This window comes from Taurulus bubalis (assembly GCF_910589615.1).
Source record: "Taurulus bubalis genome assembly, chromosome: 5".
Taxonomy (NCBI): domain Eukaryota; kingdom Metazoa; phylum Chordata; class Actinopteri; order Perciformes; family Cottidae; genus Taurulus; species Taurulus bubalis.
Window position 1 is genome coordinate 27191019 of NC_136593.1, and position 23348 is coordinate 27214366.

Sequence of the window (23348 nt, forward strand, 5' to 3'; positions counted from 1 at the left end):
TTAGGCGTGACACAGGTTACCGCTTGACCCGCAGGTGGCTGAAATGCCATACTGCTTCAGAATGGGGTTGAAGTGGGAGGCCGTACCGGCGCCGGCCTCTCTGGGTGGGAAAGGCTTCATGGTGGAGAGGATTAGCGCCAGGCAGTCTGCCACGTTCTTGTTCGGGGCACAGGCCAGAGCCGGAGTGTGGCCTGCAGAGGGCCAACAGAGAAGAAGTATCCTACAGTGTCCCTCAGGATCCTTTTCAGCAGGAAACACAGGCCGCTTTGGTATTGTGTCATAGAAATATAATTATTCCTGCTTACCTTCCTCATCTACAGCCATGACTGCAGCCCCTCTGCTCAATAACACCTGCACTACAGTTGCCAGGCCTTTCCTTGCTGCAATGTGAAGGGGCCTGCATGAGAGAGAAAGATAACTCTTAATAATATATATATTATGCAGTGTTACTGGATACTCAAGTTAATACTGTAAACATAGAAAACTTTCTTCTCGTTGATATCATGGGGCTTTTTCAAATATTGATATGCAGTCATACCTTTAGAAAAACATTCACCATCATCATCCTCATCACAATGCATTTTCTTTCAATAATACATTTGGAATAAAACAAAATACCTTAAAAATGCATTCTACATTACGAGTTTTCATTTTCAAAATCTACATTGGACCACTTTAATTGCACTCATCTGGTACAATATAAATACATTTAAGTACTTTTATATACTTTTTTATTCTGTCTGTATATCTAATTTAAAATTGCTACTGTATTCTTCTTCTTTACTGTTTTTTATTACTGTTTATTATTTATATTACTTGATTTGTACTATGTGTCCCGTGTGTAAGGCTGCTGTAATCCTGCAATTTCCCCACTGCAGGACTAATAAAGGATTCTCTTATTTTATCTTATATCTTTTCCAGGTTAAAGTTCTGATAGAAAACACTGATATTTTAATGGCCTGCACTTTTAAGATGTATAATCTACATAGCAACACATACAGTACATCCCACTAAAATATATTATTTAAATGCACACTGCATAATACTAAACCTCAGAATCCATAGTGGTTGATTTCCTAATTTAAAAAAACCCAAATCCAAGTATTATCAACATTTCACAGTTTTAATTATTTTGTATTCTAAATTAATTGCAAGCCCTTTTAGACAACTCACATTTGGAGAGTGCCGTTTGTCGCATTTATGAGGGAGCAGTCGCTGATCTCTCCGAGGATCAACAGGGCACACATCTCATGACCCTGCAGAGTAAAACACATTGTACAACATTGCTAAAGCACGTTATCACTTAGAACAAACTTCCTGGAAACGTAATAGGTGCCACTGCATGCATGCATGCAGTACAGTAGTGATTGTGTATGTGACCTTGCTGCAGGCTAAGTGAAGGGCAGTATTATTATTGACATCCACCAGGGTCAGGTCAGGCTTCGCTTTGTGGAGCAAGAACTCTGAAATGCAGAAAATAAGATTCACAATGAACAAGTACTTAAGATTTCAACATCAAAGCAGAAATCATCATCATGTAGTTTTGTCCTCTTCTTGAGCTAAAAGTGGTCCTGATGTGTTTTAAGGTTTTCCAGGTGTCCATAACGGTGACACATTTTAAAAAGACACTGACCACATGAATTTCCATCACATACCAACAGCCGTAGTCTGTCCATAGTCGGCAGCAACCATCAAAGCAGAGCATCCACAATGATCCACAGCATTGACTTCTGCTCCCTGGGCCAGGACCAGCTGGAGCCCAGCAACGTTTCCTGAATAAGCAGCTGCATGCAGCGCAGTCCTGCACTCACATGACATAAACAGGGAAATGCAGCTCAATTGACATCTTTCTGCAAGCTATGAAAGGTCTTTTATTGTCACTTTCAAGATAACAAAGGTTTACACAAAGTTTATACACATTTTACAGAGTATACTTGAGGTTTATCATACCATATTATTACCTTTTCTTGACTAATATTTGCATAAAAACAGACAATTTTGTGGATCAAATGGACTGCAATAAGAGATTGAGTTGCATGTGTTTTTGCACATGCATATCTGAATTGAAAATAAACCTAAAAGCTCTACATGTACAAGATCCGTAGACTGAATCATACCTGCAGTGCTGCATGAAATGGATCTGATACGATAAGTTTAGCAGAACCCACCTTCCTTTGGCATCGCTAATGTTAACAAGTTTTGGACCCACAGTCTTCACCAGAAGTCCAGCAGCAACATCATGTCCATTAACTCTGCGTCGGACAGAAGACACGCAAAGCATTACATGCATTGTTTTTAATACATAATAAACACATGTATGTATTTACTTGCACCACAGTACTCACAGAGCACAGTGCAACGCGGTGAAGAGGTTCCCCTCCTGGTTGCTACAAAGTTTGTTTTCAAGTAAAATGTGTAAACATCCTTCACGCCCTGCAGACACACGACAGAAATGGACAAATGTTTAATATTAAGATCTTTGTAAAAATGATGGTAATACAGTATCTCAACATGCAAGTGTTCAACAAGACAGGCACGTGTGTAAAGGTACTACAAGGAACTTTTAACTGGTTATAAAAAAAAGATTCAATGTAATATGACCTGCATAAGCAATGGAGTCCATCAGTGGGAAGACTATTCATATAGTAATGGTGGATATTTGTAATATTAAAAAGCTCAAATAATGCTATGGATAAAAACCATTGAGAAACTGTTAAACGTTAAGTTTTATCTGTATGTCAACTGTCCATGTTTGCTTTATTCGTTCCTGAACCAAACAAGTCATTTGTTAGAATGAGTTAGTACATTCGACATGAATTATTTCCCTGCCGCCTCACCGTGGTGGGCAGCCCAGTGGGTTGGTGTGTAGCCTCTGAAGTCCAATATGGAGTCTAGAGGGTCAGCTTTCATAGCAGCCTTGAGCAAAGTTTGAAGTATCTCCATGTGTCCGCGGGACGCTACGAGGTGCAGCGGGGTCCTTCCCATAGAATCTCTACACAGAGGAGAGGCCCCATGTTCCAACAGAGCAGATACACAGTCTGCACTGCCCAGGATGGCCTGAGGACACAAGATATGATTTAAGAAGAAAATCCAGGACTCTGGAAAGGGAGATACATGTACGCACACAAGTACAGCAAGTACTTACAGCTCTGTGCAACGCGGTGAAGCCCTTCTTGTCTGCAGCATCTGCCTTCGCTCCTTTCTCCAACAGGATGTGGACACAGTCTGTGTGACGTCCCAGAGCCGCCAGCATGAGAGCCGTCCTGCATTCAACAAAAATACAACTGTGAAGATAATTCTACGATCTTGTCAGAAAAATATAAATTGGTTGGAGTTTTGGTGGTTTGACTGCAGCTTTTCAAAATTATCATTATTTGAACTTGAATTTGCGCTGACAGTGATTTATAAGTTCACTCTGACTCCCACACCTCTGTGTCTGTTATCAGCAGCACCTTAAGTCATTGTTTTATACTACTTGTTAAAGATAATATAAAATATTTCATACAGGATTCAACATGTTATTTTATTCTCAAATTAGCAGTAATGTGTGTAAATGCTGCGCATGTCAGGTGTTTACCTAATTAACCAATAATTACAAAGTCAGAGTATAACACGTGACTCACTGTCCCTGTGTATCTGGGCTGTCGATGATGTTGGCACTTTGTTCCCCGCTGACCAATAAAAGCAGACAGTCCATTTGGCCCTCAGCAGCTGTACAGCGGGAAAACAGTAACAGGAGAATGTCAAGAAAGAAATGTCAGTTCAGAGATTAATTACATAGATGATAAAGTAATAACGTAATGTTTAAACAAAAAACATTATGGTTTATTCTCATAAACGTGTTCGTGGAAAATCATCAACGCCATATTAAAACCATACAACTTTATATTTGAACAAATTCCTGAACACACACACCTGCAGCATGGAGAGCCGTCCTCTTGTGCTTGTGCTCCTTCAGTGTGTAGGAGGCCTGATGCTTCAGCAGCACCTCCACACACTGGCCAAAACCTCTCCGAGTAGCCAGGTGGAGGGCAGTTCTGCCCTCAATGTCCCGCAGATCCAGACTCACTAATGTCTCACAAAGTAAACGCAGCGCCTCACAGTGGCCATAATACGCCTGTAACAGCAGAATGAATAATAACAGAGTCAAAGGCGTGTGATCATGTAATAGTCAGAGCTTTTTCAGTGAAATATTTGCAATCATGTGCTACTTACAGCTAAGTGCAAAGGACTGACTGGAATATTACTTTCAACCTCTTCTAGACAGTTGAACGAGATCTCCAGGAGCTGCAAGAGAGAGAGAGAGAGAGGAAAAAACGTAAACTGGTCCTCCCCTGCAATTGATTTATAAGAAATCTCACCAAAAAAAAAATCAAGGAAACCACTGACCAGTTCCAGGTGCTGCTTGTTCCCATACGCTGCTGCATAGTGGACAGCACTGTAACCCTTACTGTTCTTCAGAGTTGGGTTTGCTCCGTTGTCAAGCAAGAAGTCTAGACACCTGAACACACAGAGACGACATGAAGAATTCTGTCCGGGTTTTATTCTACATTCACTTCTCAATGTCTTTAGGAAATGCATGAAGGGTTCCGTTAAATTAAACATGGCTCTTCTGTGTATTGGTTGTTAAATATCAAGTATACCAAAACAAAATCAATTTGAACGCGTTTTAAATTAAAAAAAATAATAATCAAGAAGTGTCCAAAGACCTCCAACCAAAAATAGGTCTGATTTTCTTTTTCTTTGATCTGATAGATTGACACAGATTTTAAATTGTGACTTTTACCTCATCTCTGCTTTGCAGAACAGAACACATCTATTGTAAAGATAAATGTGTATCTACTTTATATTTAAGAATACGTGTGATATGATACAACAATAAAGGTCTTACAGAGAGGCTTCCTGTTGCTTTTCATCACAGTGGTCGGGCTCAGAGTTCGTTTCCCTTCAATGGAAAGAAACGCTTTTAAAACTTGAAGGAACTCAAGATGAACAAAAAAAACAGATGTTGTCCTTGCAGAGTAAAACGAGTATGACATTTGAATGCCAGTAAACGCTCTCTCACCCACAAAAGGTGTGCGAAGCAGCAGCGTAGTGCAGAGGGCTGCAGCCCGTCAGGTCCAGCTCATTGACCTCAGCGCCGGCTCTCACCAGGGAGATCGTGCATTGGCTGTTCCCGTTAGCTGCAGCATAGTGCAAAGGAGACCTGCAAGGTGCAACAGGGAACAGCTGTGTCATGAGGTGACAACCAAGCAGAGTTAACGTCTTAGTTCAAGGTATTCCATACGGCTTACCTTCCCAACTGATCTTTAGCATCCAGTTCAGCAGCGGCACTATTCAACAGCAAGTTCAGACAGTCAACGTTTCTGTCGCGAGAGGAAATAAGAAGTCAGCAGCGTGTCAAGAAAAGACATTTTAACATATAATGCTTTCAAAATGCTGGGGAAAATAGTGTCTCCTATTACTGCAATTTTCATATCAAATTAAATGTATTGTTTATATTAATAGACAGAAATGAACCATACATACAGAAAAAAACGAGACTAGACTTAAGCTATACAATCTATTTCCTAACCAAAATCCAGCAAAGATTATGGAGAAATATAATTTCCACAACAGGCAGACCTTCCTAGAATATTGAGAAGACTTAGAAAATATCTTTAACTATGATCATTTGAGAAAGGAGATGAAGATTTTTATAGATAAGTCCAAACTTTTCAAATGTATGTAGGCGTCACTAAAGTAAAAATGCTGCAGTAAACATAACTGTGTGTCCTGTGTGTTATGTGTGTGTGTGTGTGTGTGTGTGCGCTCACCCTCCAGAGGCAGCTGCATGCAGACAGGTCCTTCCGTGGTCGTCTAAAACGTTTATATCATCCCCAGCTGACGCCACCTGAGACGGCATGATGTAAAACTGGCCATTGGACAGTAACTTTCGACAACAGTCGGGAAATCCGTAAAGCGCCGCCAAATGCAGTGGAAGCATCCCATGAATCCCCTGTCTTCAGAGATCATTACAAAGATCATTTACTTTAGTGCGTGCGTGAGATGGGAACAAAGTTCTGGATAATGAATTGGAATTTGTTGGTTTGGATGTTGAAGTATCGACAGTGAGTTTGCATCATAGTATTTTTGTCCAGAGGAAGCAGAATATTACAGGATCATGTGTAATAATCGAGTCTGCATGTATGCGTACAAATGCTTTTCTTTTGCAACGCAACTGCAAAAAGCCTGGTTTGGCCAGTCGTACCTGGTCTTATCAGCACCGTTTGTCAGCAGAGTGCTGATCAGCAACTCCTGACCGTATCTGGCAGCAACATGAAGAGGAGTGTTTCCAAACATGTCGGCACAGTCGATCTCCCCTCCTGTGTGCAGAGGGAGAAGGAAACGTGATTGAGTGAATTGAGGACGTGCTCTGAAACCTGAGGCTCATATATGGTTCTTTCTTTACTTCTGTACTTTGTTCAAGTAGTCGTATGAACCCCAAATGAGTTATATTACTTGTATTATTTTATATCATTTTTTTCAGAATTTATTTGTGAATAAAATGTATATTTTCAAAAAGAAATCACTTTTTTAACATATTTTGATCATAACTATTAATGTCCAACATGTCAAAGCTAGATTTCCCCCCAAAAAAGTCGCCGACTTTTACAAACTCCATGGTTCAGGCCCTTACCAACATCCCACATACTAATAGGACACCTTTTTGGAAAACCAAGCTTTGACATGTTGGGAAGGTGTTTTAGTCAAAAAAACGTATAGAAAGGTTACTTGTTTTATGACAATACATTGTCTCACCAGAGGCTGCTGGGTATTAAAATTTGCATAAGCCTTCCCTCTTGCTGTGTGAGATGTTTCTAGAAATGTGGGGGGTACACGTAAGTCACAGGCTTTTGATTGCTTTGTTAGACTCCCACAAGCCCGTACGGTTACTGAGATGTGTTTGTTAGGGTAAAGGGTATTTATCATGGATTTGGTGAAACCTTATGGTCGCTGCGGCAAGCTGACAGAGCAGCAGTATAGTCGGCGGAGTTTACGTAAATACTTAAACTTAACGGTTGCTTTAATTATGTTTTACACCATATGTATCTTCTCACAAGGGTTATGGAACTGTAGAACTTTAAATGAAGTTAAACAACAATGTGGTTCTGGAGATAATTAAGGAAACGTTCAAACAAAATAAAAACATTTTTGTCCGAAAATAGGCACAGCGGCGCTGCTTTGCCTTGCCGTGCTCAAGAGGTTAAATGAGAATATACTGGGAGGGCACAATTTCACAGAATCAATCACGTGTTACAAGACTATAATGGGGAAAGTGTAAAGATGCTACCATTTTGGATTAGAATCTGGGAGCCCGTGAAGCGCCCGCACATAGCAGCAATATGCAGAGGGCTCTTCCCTTCCTTATTCTGTTAAACAGAGGAAAAAGTAAACATGTTTCGTTAAAAGAGTTACATCATTTATGATAATCTGCACATTTTTCATTTAATCCTAACAATGACTTTATTGGTTAAAAGGAAATGAGGATTTCTTCTTATTGTTCTTTTCAAAGCTTTTACCTGCACGTTGACGTCAGCACCATTGTTGATGAGCAGCTCGAGGCACAGCACCCCGCTGGAGGAGGCGGAGGACAGGTGCAGCGGCATGCTGCCGTGGTGGTTGGGCTGATTGATGTTGGCGCCGCAGTTCACCAGCTCAGTGGCCACGGCGTCCTGCCCCGTGTGACAGGCCATGTGGAGCGCTGTGTTCCCAAAAATGTTAGGCTCATCAATCTGAGAGACAAAGGAGAAAAACTATTGATGAGTTAAGAGTCGAGAGATTTTGTCGATGAAAAAGGAAGAAATTAATCTGGTTGGAAAGACGTGGCGTGTTCAAAGGGAGATTTTTTTTAAAATTTATATTAGCTTCAGCTGTGAGTGTAGAGATGTATGATGTGACCAGATGTAGGTAACATCAGCCAAAAGCAGATTCCGGATGAGGCTGCAGCATGATTAGTGACAAGAAGAAAGGCTGGAGCTCTGCAGGCTACCATGTTGTTGAGCCCTGACATCTTGATTGCGACTTTAAAGCAAAGACAATTCGATACAAATAATCTACAAACCCTTTGCAGCAGAACAGACAGCACAGAAAATACATGACAGCGGTCATAATTTATGAGGATTTAAGTGTTCTTATAGTGATGTGACTCTTTACCTCCACCACCAGTCTCAATAGATATTTGACCACGTCTAACTGTCCACTGACGGAGGCAGCGTGGAGCGGAGAGTAACCACGTTTGTCTTTGCACATCACATCAGCACTGTGAGACACCAGCAGCTTCACAACTTCCACATGTCCTGAAAGAAGAGCTGAACATTTACTACGAGTCTCTGCCATGCAGACACAGCACAGCAATATGTCCTGTTTGCAGACTGTAGCACAGTTAGCATACAAGACCATTTTGATCAACTATTCACCAGATTTTGACCACGTTAAAACAGACTTGTTTTGTCAATGACCATTCTAACATAAATAGACTGATGTTGTGCTGATAAGCCAAGTCAAATACTGTTAACAGAAATAAATTTTCAAGTTTCAACCATATAATCAAACTCACAGCTTAACCAATTAAAGTCAAGTCAATTATAGTCAGACAAAGGTGTCAATTAGAGCAGACAGTACAAAGGTTTCCTGTAAACACAGGTTGATATTTGATTCTTGTTCCTCAGAAAAATTACCTTTTGCTTGAGTCTTTTCTGAAAAATTAAGAATTTCTGCATGTGGTGTGATATTCAATGCTTACATTATTGTGTTCAGCTCACAACCACAATATACACATGCATTATATGTCTTTTGTTAAATCCCTCATATTCATATCCCATACAAGCATCGAATTGTATGTTATAGAGTTAATAAACAATTAGCAACAACTTCTGACTTGTTTGCTTGTTTCTTATTGTGTACTTAATGAAATACACATTTTCCTTAAATCCATGCAACCAACTGTTTTCATTCGGGGTAAAAACTGATAACATATTTGTGTTTCTCAGGAGAACGACACTACTCACCAAGGTATGCAGCCCAGTGGATTGCCTGCCTTTCCTTCTCATCTTTAGCACTCACATTGGCACCTTTGCTCAGGAGCAAGTTCACCATCTGCAGAAGTGCATCAACCAGTGTGTCCATCAGCTCATCTCGCTTCTATCGCTACATACAGTCCAATGGATTGTGTACTTTTGTCTTGACAACAGTATCGTAACATCCTTGAATACTTACAAAAACAAGACTCTGGTTATAATTTGGCAAAAAAGAGGCGTGAATATTATGTTCATAGATTATGAGACAAATACTTTTTCCCTATAATGCTGCCACAACTGCCAAAAAACTAGAAAGCGTCCAGTCATCATTCACTATCCTGAAGCAAATCCTCCTTTCAGCATCAAACATATAGGTTTGATTTGTGCTTTAGATCAGGAGGAAGACTCTGGTTACCTCTCCATGACCGCTGTGCGCTGCATGATGCAGCGCTGTCCTTCCTAACCGGTCCGCCACATCCAGGCTGCACACATGTGGTATCAGAGCTTTAGCGCAGCCTGTGGCCCACTTTGCAGCGGCCATGTGTAAAGGTGTATGCCAGTACTTGTCCTGCGTGTCGACTTTTGCGCTGTGCATTAGTAGCAGCTCAACGGCTTTCTGAGGAAAAACGCAAAATTGAAAGACAAAGTTAAACATTACAATCTGGTGGTTAAGTCCTTAGAAAACTCCATCTTCCTCTGTGTTTAGAGGTGTGAGCATACTTCATTTCGAGAGGCAGCTGCTCGATGTAAAGGAGTCAGCAAACTCTGGTCCTTAGCGTTGACATCCGCACCTGAAATAGAAAGCGAAAGCAGAGTCATTTGTTTTTGAGTGTTTAACTGGCATTCAGTACAGAGATCACTAGAGAGGCTGATTAATAGAAAAACAAACAAAAAACTCAAGTGTATGTTGCTGATGATACATTTTCCAATTACTCCGACATATTCCAAAGTGAGATAAATGTTGTTGTTTTTTACCTGAAGTAATAAGTAGGTCCATAGAGTGGACATCGCCCAAATAAGCAGCAGCATGGAGTGGTGTGCTTTGGTCTTCGTCCTGAGCGAAAAGAAAAACATATTTTCCTCCATTATATCAGCTTATCATTGCATTACATTCATTATGTTTTATTCTATTGTGACTCTAAATGTTTGCCCAGTTCATAAGTCATCTTTTTTCAACTATTGCCTAAAAGGTTTGATTGAAATTGTTTTATTCAACATTTATTCTTTTTTAATTATTATGACCTAGTAGTAATCCAAAAAGGTAATGTAATTACCAATGAATTGACATCTTCATCTTGGTTCAACAAAAGTGTCACTTCTTCTGTGTTTCGGCTGAATATAGCCTGGACCAATGGACACTGAAAGAGAGATGAGACATGCAAAACAGACAAAAGGCAGCATGAAAAAAAAGTAGGTCATTATGTTTTCTCTGCTAATAGCCTTGCATACAGCAACACAACCCATAGACGCAGCGACTAAACAGATTCAACTGAACATCATCATCAGCAAACTTGTTGAAACCCACTGGGATCATAAATACATTTATGATCCCAGTGAAATGTCAATGCTCATGTTGTCTTGAGGAATATACTTAGATTCTAATGATACAATCTGCTTCAGTAAAGATAAGGACACCACGTTCAACTGCGAGCATGTTTATTGCATTGGCATTTATTTGACTAAAGAACAGGAAAACTTGAACGTAACGTTATTTGTTTGAATCCTGCAAAGCTCCTGCACTTTGTATGAATATTTAGAAAATGTTGCAATGACTAGACAAGATTTGTCTTTCACATATAACGTGATGCAAACGTATAGTTACAGGAGAGGAATGTTGTTCCATGCAAAGATCACAAAGTTTGGAACAGTTTGGACTTCATGTATCAGGGAGCCCAATGGCCCCAATGATGGGGTCTAACTCTGGTGAACTACAACATTTAAACACCGAACATATAACTGAAACTTTTAGTTTTCCATGGCAAATTATTTGTAACATTAACTGACGTTAGCTTTGTAGCAAACTTTGCTCGACATGTTGCAAACATGACTAGCCAGTTGTCTGCAGTGTTAAAAAGTACAGTGAGTTCAAACGTTAAGTTGTATTTACTACCTGGTCCTTTATTTTTCTTAACTCCATGTCCCAATCACTCTGGAAGCTCCCTCATTCATTGAAACTGACTGTAAAATTGACTACATGTCACTCTGCAGCAGCTAGTTAGCCTAGCTTGAGCCGAGTTAGCTCCTGATATGTGATGTGTAGTTACCGGACACCACAGTTAACAGAATATCGCGAGAAGAGAGAAACGGGATTTGGACGCATTTTAGAGCAGCACCTGCAATGTGGTGCCAGTGCCACCAGGAGGAGCTCGTCCCTGTTGGATTTTACGTTGCCAAATATTTGTCCTTGTAGTCATGTTCTTTTCTGAATATTAGTATGGTTTTACGATGTTTTTTGAGTCACCTGTTTATTAAAACAATCTAGATATTACTTTACTGTGAACCTGGCAGCATTTAATCCTCATACTTATACAAGCCTTGTATTAATTTATACACAATACATACAATATATAATAGAATAATACAAAATGTGAAAGTGCCCCTATCTAAGTACTCGTACACTGTTTAATTTGAAATATTAACGCTTGCTACAGTTTGTATTGTTCACTGATTTGAGAAAAAGACCGATAGCACCGCCTGGCAAGCTAAACCCAGGGCGAAGGCTCGCACATGATAAACTCACTGACCAATCAGAACACTTATTATTACCGCACATGCGCATTGACTTTTCTTTAACTTACAGATGACATGGAAAGATACGACTTTGCCAGGATTTAGCTTGACAATGTGCTATTTAGCTACCTTCAAGTTGACGCACATGGTGTCAATTTAAAACCACATCTCATCATCCAAAGACAACCCCACATAAAGTACACACAGGTAAGAAGAACGTTTTCATACGTTGATAAGGGCAACGGCAGCTGATCCAACCAAACAGCTAACATGTCATGGGGACGTGTTAGCTCGACCGCACTATTGTAGTAACAGTAGCTCGTGGGTGTCGGTGTTGGTGCAGCGGGTTTATGTCACCGGGTTGTTTGGGAGTGTGTGCAGGTGATGGAGGCTGCTCTGCTTCACATGTCGACACGGTTGATTAGCAGGCTTAGTTTATTTTTAAGCGACTTGGTTCAACTGCAGCCACATCAGCAGGTCGTGAGCTATCAGGACGAGAGGTCAAACTGTACCCGTTCTGGTTATCTCCTGACTCGCGTTACCAAATGTGTTCAATGTATTGACACTATTTCAACATTATGAACTGCACTACGGTCAGACTGCATTCTTATAATACACCGGTGTGTTGCACTTAATGGCAAAATTCAGCCTTGAACAGAATGTATTCTGTAAGTTTCAGTAATCATGAGCAGTAAAACAAATCCACGTTCCCAAGCTTGAAATCAGAGCATCATCCTGACTATAAAGTTGTCAGTGATCATTCGGACCTATTCAAAATTATGATTTCATCATCGTCAAATGTACAGTGGTTCAGATTCACCATTAAACACGACAGTTACTGAAATTACAGGTTCATTAAATTCTAGGATAATATTTTCTTTCCAGTAATTTACTGGATAGGATATTGAAAGACTGTACAGTGTTTACATGCATAATTGTGTTTTACACATGTATGTATGACCACCTCTGGCATACCTTCAATCTGCCTGAACAGGATGGATTCACAGCCGCTCTGTGTGTGAAATCTCTTTTGAACAAAATAACTGTCATCATAAATATGCAACTTGTCAGCGGGAAAGGAAAGTTGATTTTGAATCGCCAGAGAAGACTTTTCTGTAAACCTCCATGGCAGCTGAATATTTATTCAGGATTCTCACGGTCTTGGAAAACCTGGAAAAGTCATTGAGTTTTAAAATAGTTATTTCCGGGCTTTGAAAAAGTCCTTGAAAAAAATAAAATCCCACAAGTTTAGTAAAAGTCATGTAAATGTGTTATATTCATGTGTTCATGACGTTCATTTACGCTGAGTTTGAAATAATTAATATGCTTTTAAAAGAAAGACGCTCAAAATATAAGCAGGCATACATACAGGCATCTATATAAATGTTTATTCTTTTAATCAAACTATTGTCTCATTCATTTGTGTCATTTAAGGTTTACTGTATGCTTTGTATTCTCATTGTTAGTTTAAATACTACAGTTACTCACTTTTTCATGTTTACACCCAGATTTCACTAAATGTTTGTAATGGAAATTTGGTTTAAAGTCATGGAAATCCATTGGCCAACATGTGTATGAACCCTGTTTATTGTGTTGAACAGAGACGTGTTGGTTTGGACCCGGAGGGTCTTGTATTTATTTTTTGGAGCTGCTGAGTCCAAATGTGAAAATAGTAAGAATATTTCTTGTTGTTGCAGACAATAATATAATTATCGACTGCGTCATTATTCATTTCTACTTTGTCATGTATGGTTCTTAGTTAACATGTAGAATCAGTTTCTTTGATTTTTACTGTAGTGTTATGGTGTTGAGTTGTTGGGGTATAAAAGCCTGAAAGGGCCGTGCTTTCCAGGTGTGTATTAGAGATAATTTACCAGTTTGGGAGTTGTCATAGATTTAGTGATTATTAAAGCTGTTCAGTGCAGATTAGGCCCCTCTGGCGTTCCATGTGGCCCAGACTTTTTGGGGAAGTCGGATGAATGAATGACCAAGTGAAGTTGTTTCTTACTACTTCCACTTTTTCATTTACACGTTCAACCACGGCCAATCCAACTTTACAACATTTGGTAAAGTTCAAATGAATCATGCAGTTGATGCAATATGTTTTAATGCCTGAACTTTGTGGTGCTGGTGCTGTCACTAATTCATGTTGACAATAGTATAGATTCAGTTTGACCAAATTCTTCGCTGCTGGGAAACTATGTCTAAATCTCTCTTCTCACCACATGCACAGGGCTGTCCATGGAGTTGAGCAAGATTAGTGCTGACACATTAAAGGCATACATAATCCAGGACTGGAATTCGGGTCATGCTAAAACCAATATAATTCCAGTAAATCAGATGTAGCATAGATAAGCACAATAGTGGAGGACATTTAAATAAAGCCAAATAATTGTTCCTCTGCTGACACATTTGTATTCTTGTAAACCTGCCTCACGACTAAATACTTATTTATGTTGAACCCTGCACTGGAGCGTCAAGGCTGACTGTATAAACTGTTATTAGAGGAGTGTGTTTAACAGGAATGAAACACTGTCATTTAGTGTGAGACACATGGTTGTTTGGAGATTAAGGACTCTTGTTTGGACTTGATTAACTTTGAGGAAAATGATTGTAGAAAACAGCCCTCCATCATCATGTGTGCCTGCAAAAATCTCAACGGTATTGAACTGTAGGACAATTTGTACTAGTTGAGGAAGATAGCTGGTTTGTTATTGTCACATCACGTCTTTATGAGCTACTTTTAAGTCGACACAAAAATGCAATATTTAAAAACTCACGAGAACACATGATAAATAAGCCAGTGTCTTAAGAGATGCAGAAAACTGACGTGTCCTGCCAACAAGTAATATAACAGGTGGCTATATCCGGCCCCAAGACAATTTCATAAGGTCCCCATGACATGTCTAAAATGTACTGTACAGTTTCATGAGATGTGTATACTTTTTTGGTTTAGTAGGGTCATACAGATCAATGTATTAACTTTTTTTTTCATCGTCCGAATAGAAAAGGCCTTTTTTTTTTAATCGGTATATTCCTGCCGTGTAGAAAAAAAGATCCCTACCATGATGTTTCGTGGTTGCGATACAAGAAACATATCACATTTTACTCATAACTAATATTGCTCAAATTCTAATCTTTATAAATCGATTGTTGCTACTGAGCAACGTACCAAGGAGCCTTCATAACTTTGATGATGCCAATTATTCAGAGTGCATGTTGAGTTGTGCACTGAAGGAAGTGGCCCTCTGATGGAAACATTGACTGTTGGGAAAGCTGCTCTGCCTGCAGCCTCAGCTCGGCCTTCGCCTCATATGATCCACAGTCATGTGCTTTCTGAGGGGCTGTGCTCTCTGCCTCACAGAACACGGTGTGAGAAAATACAGTTATCTGGCTGGACTCTCTTTCATCTTGTGTATGGTAAATTAAAGAAGTACTAATGTTATTGTGAAGCTGAGAGTGAGAGGAAGGATGTATGTAGTAGAAGTGAAACTTGCCGCCAATTGTCAACTCATGGTTTTGTGTTAAAGTGTGTTGTTCATTTAGTGACCTTTCACATGCTCTTAATGTTACTTAGTCATTTTTATGACTTTGCAATTTTAATGTTTTTTTGGGGGAAAGGTCTTGCTGAGTCAAAGTCAAGCTCAATGCTGGTTTCTTTTAGAAAGCAAAGCGCCACTTCCCAGATAATTACTGTTTTACCCTCAACATGCATGACTTTCATGTTAAATTCAGATTATGTAACTGTTGTTTTATTCCAGGGAGGCTGAAATTCATCCCTCAAGTTCCCAGGGATCCCTCAGCCTTCCCCGATGAAGGCCGAGCAAGAAGGAGACCTCCTTGAAGGTAACCGCTTAAGATAACAGAAACATGATCATCACGTTACAGACACACCTGCCATGTTCTCCAACGTGAAACACTCATGTGGACATTCTGGGTCTGTGTGCACAGAATGTCCCACAGAGCAGTTAAAAAAACTATATGAAAACGTACATTTTCTCTAAATGCACGTAACTACAGCACCATGATTTTACTTAAAATACTCATACTCTGACAACATATTTCGAAAAATGAGGATTCATTTTCTTTATGCCCTGTAATCATTTGGGAAAAAGTGCTAATAATTTTCATTGCTTTGTTTGTGAACTTTATTACTGCTTGTGTGAATTGTTCCAGGATGAAGAACTATTTTATTGCATATTATTTGTTCTTGGGGTTGTGTTTTATTGATAATGCCCCGAGCACCAGTTTGGCAAGTGTCTGCCTAGCTGTGCATTCTTTGCTTCTCTCTTCGTGGCTTATTCTTAGAAAGGTCATGCCAGAATATTGTTGTGACATCTAGTCACAAAAAAAGGGGTTGATTCAGGCTGCGTCATATAAAAGCAGACTCCTTGTTAAGGAACTGTGGACTTTGGGACCAGCAGTGGGTTGGAAATGACGGAAGGGAAGAATGAAAAATCTAAATTCAGTGAGTAGTACACGTTGCTTACTGGTATAATTTATATTTAAATATGATATAGATATGATGGTCTTTTGGCATGTAATCCTTTTCCTTTTCATTGTGTATAAAGTGGACCCAATTCCACTGAGTGCACACGTGTCTTAAAGTAATGCTAATTGCTTTTAGCTGAACAGCGGTGAGGTTTCACATTGGTTACTTCTCATTAAACTGCCACAAATGGCTTGAAGCTCCTGTACAGACGAGTCGTAGAGATGGTTTAAACATTTCCCAGAAAGAAAAAATAATAAAGCTATGTTTTGTTCTTTGTAAATGTTTGCATACATGTTTATTTTGTAGTGGTACAGTTGTTGATATTCCTTATGTATCTCTGTTAAACATGAAAATAATCTTATTTCGTCAGGTCCCACTTACACTTTGTTTTGAAGTAAATATTAACGGTGTTGTACAGCTTGAGTGTTTGGTTCAGGATTTGTAGAAAAGCATCAAATGTTGTTGCAGAAGTATTCGTCTATTCGCAGCACAGCAGAGGTCTAGACATTATTCTTTATTTTTGATTTGATGGGGCAAATGCACTTCCCCCAATCTCAGCAATAAACGGTTCTGTGAAAGGTTATCAGAACTAATCTGAATTTATGATCAGAACTACAAGAATGAGCTTGGCATCTGAGTAGCTGTGAGACGTATTGGTGTTCCAGCGATGCATAACTTCTTCTTTCATAACTCATTTTAGTTTTTCTTCTCTGTTTTGTTAGAGGACTCCCCTCAGGAGGATGGAGTCCAGACAAACCAGTACAGCGCCATCTCTCCTCCGTCCTCACCAGTGGACCCGGACGAACCCTTTTCCACATACTTTGAGGATAAGGTGGCCATTCCTGACAATGTCAGCCAGGTACTGTTCCTTAGGAAATAAGCATTCAAAATGGAGTTGAAATGTTGCTTCATATGTAATCATATACATGTAGCTGGGATTATCATTTTAAACGACAAGTGTAATGAATTTACCCATTGCAGTTGATTTAGATTTTGGGAAGCAAAACACATTTCATTGTATTCCATATTGTTTAAATTCATAATGCCGTCTCTCTATTCAGGTGTTCAGTTTTCGTAAACTCTGGGCGTTTACTGGACCGGGGTTTTTGATGAGCATTGCTTACTTGGATCCAGGAAACATCGAGTCTGACCTACAGTCTGGAGCTAAAGCTGGCTTTAAGGTGAGATATACAACTATAGACATGTTTAACTAGACATACAAACAAAACATGTTTGTTGTGCCAATTTACGGCTTTTGATGATGAAGAATATAATGTTCAGATCCTGGGAGGTGGTCTTAGCGCATGTTTTGAAGATGGCTTCATAACATTCATGTTTTCCGGTACCTGAAGTCCTCACTCTGCCCTCCTGTGTTTGCTATCGCAATATTTGACCTAGAAGGAGTTGTTATTCAGTTCTATATGCTACAACTGATGAGACTACAGCTTCCAATCCCACAGAAACTTTTCATCTCGGCTGGCTGAAATGCAACTCGAATCCCCCACCAGTTCCTTATCTCGTGTCATAAACCACAGGACGAACCACAGATGGTCCGTTCTCTTTGTTCCTTAAGACCAAATGCTCCTCTGTTAAACCCTCAACCACTGTCTGTGTGGAAATGACCTCTGCACTCTGCAGTACAGAGTCCATGTGACCCTCAGCATACTAGTGGCTCTGTGACCTGATAAACAATAATCTATTTTAAGCATTGCATTGTACACATGGACATCATTACACAGTAATAAAGTGACCTTCATATGCATACAATTACAAATCCCTCATAATAATATCCCTTATTATTATCATATTTCATGCATTTTAATGTACACATAAACAACTTATTTTACATAGATGTGCAAGTCCAAATGTGACAAACTAAGAAAAAAACACTTTGTGTGTTTCGTACAATATGGTCGAATATTAAAGATGAATCTACCCGACAGTGAAGTGAACAACTGCAACAACACACATAATAATGCATAAACTATCATGGTATTACAGCACTGACTGTATATATTATTCTGTATAATATATATACATATATATATTATTCTGCACTTTTACGTTTGATACTTTTGTTCAATTTCATTTCCAATACTTCTGTACTTTTACTGGAGTAACAATGTGAATCCAGGACTTTTACTTGCAATGAAGAATTGTCAATGTAAATATTGCAATCTTCTACTTAAGTAGCATGTAAATATCACACTCCTAAAATATTCACTAAAAGGAAAAGTTCTGCATTCATAATTTTACACCAGAACACGTCTGCCGAAAACACAAAAACACTACAATGACGAACACAACATTAACCATTATACAGTATCATCTTTATTGGTATCTCTTTTAGCTTTTTCTATTCCATATTTGAGCATAACAGAGACCATAATGTACGCAGTGCAGCTATTTAAATGATGTCTGCTGAAGTAAAGCTCCCATACAGGAAGTAGCACATTTGACTAATGTTCATCTTTCTGTCTCAGCTCCTGTGGATTCTCCTTGGCGCCACCATTATCGGGCTGCTGCTGCAGAGGTTAGCTGCACGCCTCGGGGTCGTCACTGGGATGCACTTGGCTGAAGTCTGCAACCGGCAATATCCACCTGTGAGCATTCTCCATTCACGTCACACATCTGGACTTCCCTTTTCTTCTTACTTATGCAAGGGACTGCATATGCAAATGAAGATTGTCAAGAAGAGCGGCCCATTTGTGATTTCATATTCCCACATACAGGATGTATCGGATTCAGTAACGTTTCAGTTTCTAAAGCGATGATTACACTCTGCTCACTGATACAATCTGCTGCTCTCCGATAGTATCTTCAATCTTTATTTTCTTATACAGGTTCCCCGGGTGCTCCTTTGGCTGATGGTAGAGCTGGCGATCATTGGCTCCGACATGCAGGAGGTCATTGGCTGTGCCATCGCTCTCAACCTTCTGTCCGTGGGCAGGTACCTTCCTCACCGCTTGTCCATGAAAAGTGCCTGCAAACATTTTGAGAGTGTATTTCTGTAATGGAGAAGAGTCACTGTAGTTCCTCTCTGTCTCCTTCAGGATTCCACTCTGGGGAGGAGTCCTGATCACCATCACAGACACATTCGTGTTTCTCTTTCTCGACAAATACGGTATGCAGCGTCTTTTTCTTGTCAAACCAAAATATTTAAGAAAACTATGCACCCCAGTGTCGATACAGTGTTGATGTGTGTCTCCTCGCAGGCCTGAGGAAACTTGAAGCTTTCTTCGGCTTTCTCATCACTGTAATGGCTCTCAGCTTTGGTTACGAGGTAATAGTCCCTTATGATTTCCAATATAATGAATATGAAGTGATAGATTTGGCACCATGACACGTTTGACTGTTTTCTCCGTAGTATGTGCTGGTCAAGCCCAACCAAGGGGAGCTGCTGAAGGGGATGTTTGTACCTTACTGTGCCGACTGCGGGCCGGTGCAGCTGGAGCAGGCGGTGGGCATCGTGGGAGCCGTCATCATGCCACACAACATCTACCTGCACTCAGCGCTGGTCAAGGTGAGCAATATTTGATCTGTCCAGAGAAACGTGAATTTGTTTAGTTAGAAGTCATTTGACAGTTTGAATCATGCAGGTTAGGGACGAGTTTTTTGGAACATAATTGTTAGAAAATCAGAATTTCCTTTTTTTATTTTAGAGTTTACATTGGTCTGCTGAACATTTGCCTCTTATCACTTAGCTTATGCATATTTCTTACAGAACTTAGAAAGGTTGTAGCATATTCGTCCGCGTTTAACACACACATTATACCATAAGCTCAGCAGTATGAATACCATTTTAAAACGTTCTTAATGCAAACTTTGGGTGTTTCGATGAAAGTTGAGTGTTATTCTGTCTATTTCCTTATCTACCAGTCTCGGGATATTGATCGCAAAAATAAGAACGAAGTAAAGGAAGCCAACAAGTACTACTTCATCGAGGCAACCGTTGCTCTCTTCGTCTCCTTCCTCATCAACGTCTTTGTCGTAGCGGTCTTTGCTCAGGCCTTCTACAATAGAACCAATATTGAAATGGTTGGTATACAATATTACGAATCTTTCTCTCTTTACTGCTGATGCTGAAACAGTGTAATAATAGTTTTCTGATCAGTGATGTTAACACAAAGTGTCCTCGAGTAGTGACTTACCGTGCGTCTGTGTTGCTGGTTGCAGAATAGTCAGTGCAATGCAACCGGCAGCCCTCACGCAGATCTCTTCCCTCTCAACAACGACACGCTGGAGGTGGACATCTACAAAGGGGTATGTTTGGTCATTGCCACCACAACAATAAATCACAGCTGTATTGACGTTAAATGAAATATGACATCACTTCCTGTTTGTCGAAACACCATTGCTGTGTCTCAATTAAGCTCTTCCGTACCTACACTTGTATTTTTGGTGCATGAGCGCGATCACACATGCAGCGCATCAGCGAGCGACTGTGGCTCAGTGGTGAGCAGGGTCGTCCTTCAATCAGAGGATCGGCGGTTCGATCCCCGGCTCCGCTAGCCCACGTCGATGTGTCCTTGAGCAAGACACTTAACCCTAAATGTCTCCCGGTGTGTGAATGGTTGATCATCTGATGTGGCACCTTGCATGGTGCTCCTATCATCAGTGGGTGGATGATGTCATGTAGTGTTAAAGTGCTTTGAGTGGTCGGAAGACTAGAAAAGCGCTATACAAGTATGGGTACCCGCAGTAAGTACACAGTGTACTACATGGAAGTGTACATACGGAAGTATCGGAATTGCGACTCAGCACATTCATTTTAGTACACAGTACACATTCTTTACTGTTTATATAATAGGGACACAGAAAAGGTTTGAGCTGTGTCCCAATTCCATACTACATACATATTATACTAATTGTGTATAGTTTGTTTTTTTTGTGTTTTTTTTGCTTGTTTTTGGACATTAAAGCAACACGCTTAACCATTTTATACTAACAAAAAACTATGCAATATGTGCACCAGAAACACGATATTGTGACAATTAGTGTACGGTAGTTTACATATTGCATGCTATTAATTTATCGTGTGAATTTGGGACACAGGTTACTTTTGTCACAGCAAAGAGCTGCAGCTAATAACATTAATGATTATATCTCGTTAAGCCATGCCTCTGTTAACCGAACACAATAGCAGGGCACTGGAGGAGGGTCACCTAAAGGGAGCAGTAGTATTCATTACACCGGTGCCTTTTCTGTTACGACATGCTCAAAAAGGTTGACCGAGATAAAGTAAAACTAAGAGGAGAGTCAAGGAAACGTCAGCACCCTCTGTCCTGAGAATTGGTTTAATCAGGCAGATGAATTGAAAACACCTGTGTGGGTGGATCATGGGTGATGGAGGCTCAATGCCACAAAATATGAATAAAGAAAATGTAAATGAACCAAGTCTCTGTCTCATTTAAATGCTGATAGATGGACGTATGAGTGATGTCTCTCTCTGTGGCGTGTCTGTACAGGGAGTGGTCCTGGGATGTTTCTTTGGCCCGGCAGCCCTCTACATCTGGGCCATCGGGATCCTGGCAGCCGGACAGAGTTCCACCATGACGGGCACTTACTCTGGGCAGTTTGTCATGGAGGTGAGCGTGCCTATTGGTTGTCCAGCAGGAAATGGGTTTAAAAAAAAAGATTGTGTATGCTCATGTTTTAACGTTTGGATTTGCAAAGGGTTTCCTGAACCTTCGGTGGTCCCGTTTTGCCCGTGTGCTGCTGACCCGCTCCATCGCCATCACGCCCACGCTGCTGGTCGCCATCTTTCAGGACGTTCAACATCTGACGGGGATGAACGACTTCCTCAATGTGCTTCAAAGCATGCAGGTCAGGAGGAATTGTTTTTAAAAAAAGCCCTCACAATTCTTTCGGTAAAGAGAATCTTTAACGTGGACCTCTCTGTCCTAGTGTGTCGTGCATAATACTGTAGAAATATCCACCATGCCTTCTCCTGTTCAACAGCTTCCATTTGCTTTGATCCCAATTCTGACCTTCACCAGTCTGCCATCCATAATGAACGACTTTGCAAACGGACTGTAAGTGTAATGTAGACGATGTTATTTGTATTATTATTAATAATTCCTGACTGTATTTTCAGCATGTGTCTTAGGATCAAAGTCAATTCAGCTTGAAGCGAAAGGCGTGATCTTTCAGTTTGACAGCCAGCTGGTGTATTTGATGTGATAACGTTTTTTTTTGTGTTTTTTTTACTGATTCCAATGCAAGCTATGCAAAGTAGGACTTACTCTGTAGTGTTACTATTCAAAGAAAGTATTTCCAGGAGACATGTGTACATTTGAGAAGATAATATTTCCTAGTGGTCTAAATAAGCTGCTTGTTCCTTTAGGGTGTGGAAGGTTTCCGGCGGCGTCATCATCCTGGTGGTTTGTGCCATCAACATGTACTTCGTGGTGGTTTACGTGACGGCGCTGAACAGCGTGCTGTTCTACGTTTTGGCTGCGCTGCTCACCGTGGCCTATCTGTGCTTTGTGGTCTACCTGGTGAGTCAGATTACTGCAACTTTACATTCACTTCAATTCAATATTTGACAAACTATAGTACTGGTTACTGAGTTTAAATGAATGCCTCTGGATGTACTGCTCATGCTGCACAAAAGATGTATTTGTAGTAAACTTACCCCTGGGGAAAAAAGTGTGCACAAACCTGCTTGTGTCTTGACTTTCCCCTCCCCTGTCGTTACAGACGTGGCACTGTTTGGTTGCCTTGGGGGTTTCCTGCCTGGACTTTGGCAGCAGGGTAAGCAATCCACCTGCTGTGTTCATAGAGGAGCCGTCTGAGTACGACTCCTAGAGCCGAACAGGACGGTAACCACCAGCATTCCTCCTTCCTCTTGGAGACTCTGAGCCCTGTGCACAACCAATGCTTTTTTAGATAATGCAGGATGATAGACGCACCTTTTTCTGCTGATGTGTATGTCGTGTAGGGCTGGGTATCCGAATTTGGTGCTATCTAGTTATCCAATAAAGCAAATGGATAGTTCACCAGCACAGACAATTCAAGGCCATTGATGGATACTTGAAAAGACTTCTAAGCAAATATAAATCATT

The 23348-nt window shown here is 40.3% G+C and overlaps 2 protein-coding genes across 2 annotated transcripts; one reads left to right on the plus strand and one right to left on the minus strand.

The window, feature by feature from the left end:
* On the minus strand, nucleotides 1-11196 carry LOC306736175 (serine/threonine-protein phosphatase 6 regulatory ankyrin repeat subunit C-like; the record flags this gene model as incomplete). Its single annotated transcript, XM_079217780.1, has 27 exons — nucleotides 1-191; nucleotides 306-397; nucleotides 1174-1256; nucleotides 1381-1463; nucleotides 1656-1801; nucleotides 2169-2252; nucleotides 2346-2433; nucleotides 2838-3057; nucleotides 3146-3263; nucleotides 3624-3711; nucleotides 3916-4117; nucleotides 4216-4287; nucleotides 4390-4501; nucleotides 4892-4945; nucleotides 5066-5206; nucleotides 5295-5366; nucleotides 5817-6002; nucleotides 6251-6365; nucleotides 7334-7412; nucleotides 7563-7775; nucleotides 8197-8339; nucleotides 9051-9138; nucleotides 9475-9675; nucleotides 9780-9850; nucleotides 10035-10113; nucleotides 10334-10417; nucleotides 11170-11196. The coding sequence occupies 27 exons, from the start codon at nucleotides 11194-11196 to the stop codon at nucleotides 1-3; spliced, it is 3132 nt and encodes a 1043-aa protein (XP_079073906.1).
* Nucleotides 11197-17375: 6179 nt separating this feature from the next.
* LOC306737306 (natural resistance-associated macrophage protein 2-like) lies at nucleotides 17376-23091 on the plus strand (the record flags this gene model as incomplete). The annotated part of the gene is made up of 13 exons (XM_079219025.1): nucleotides 17376-17462; nucleotides 18765-18884; nucleotides 19125-19231; nucleotides 19335-19405; nucleotides 19497-19564; nucleotides 19649-19804; nucleotides 20161-20319; nucleotides 20458-20544; nucleotides 21750-21869; nucleotides 21958-22107; nucleotides 22243-22316; nucleotides 22628-22781; nucleotides 22984-23091. Exons 1-13 carry the CDS (start codon nucleotides 17391-17393, stop codon nucleotides 23089-23091), a joined length of 1446 nt encoding a protein of 481 aa, XP_079075151.1. The 5' UTR covers nucleotides 17376-17390.
* Nucleotides 23092-23348: the final 257 nt, after the last annotated feature.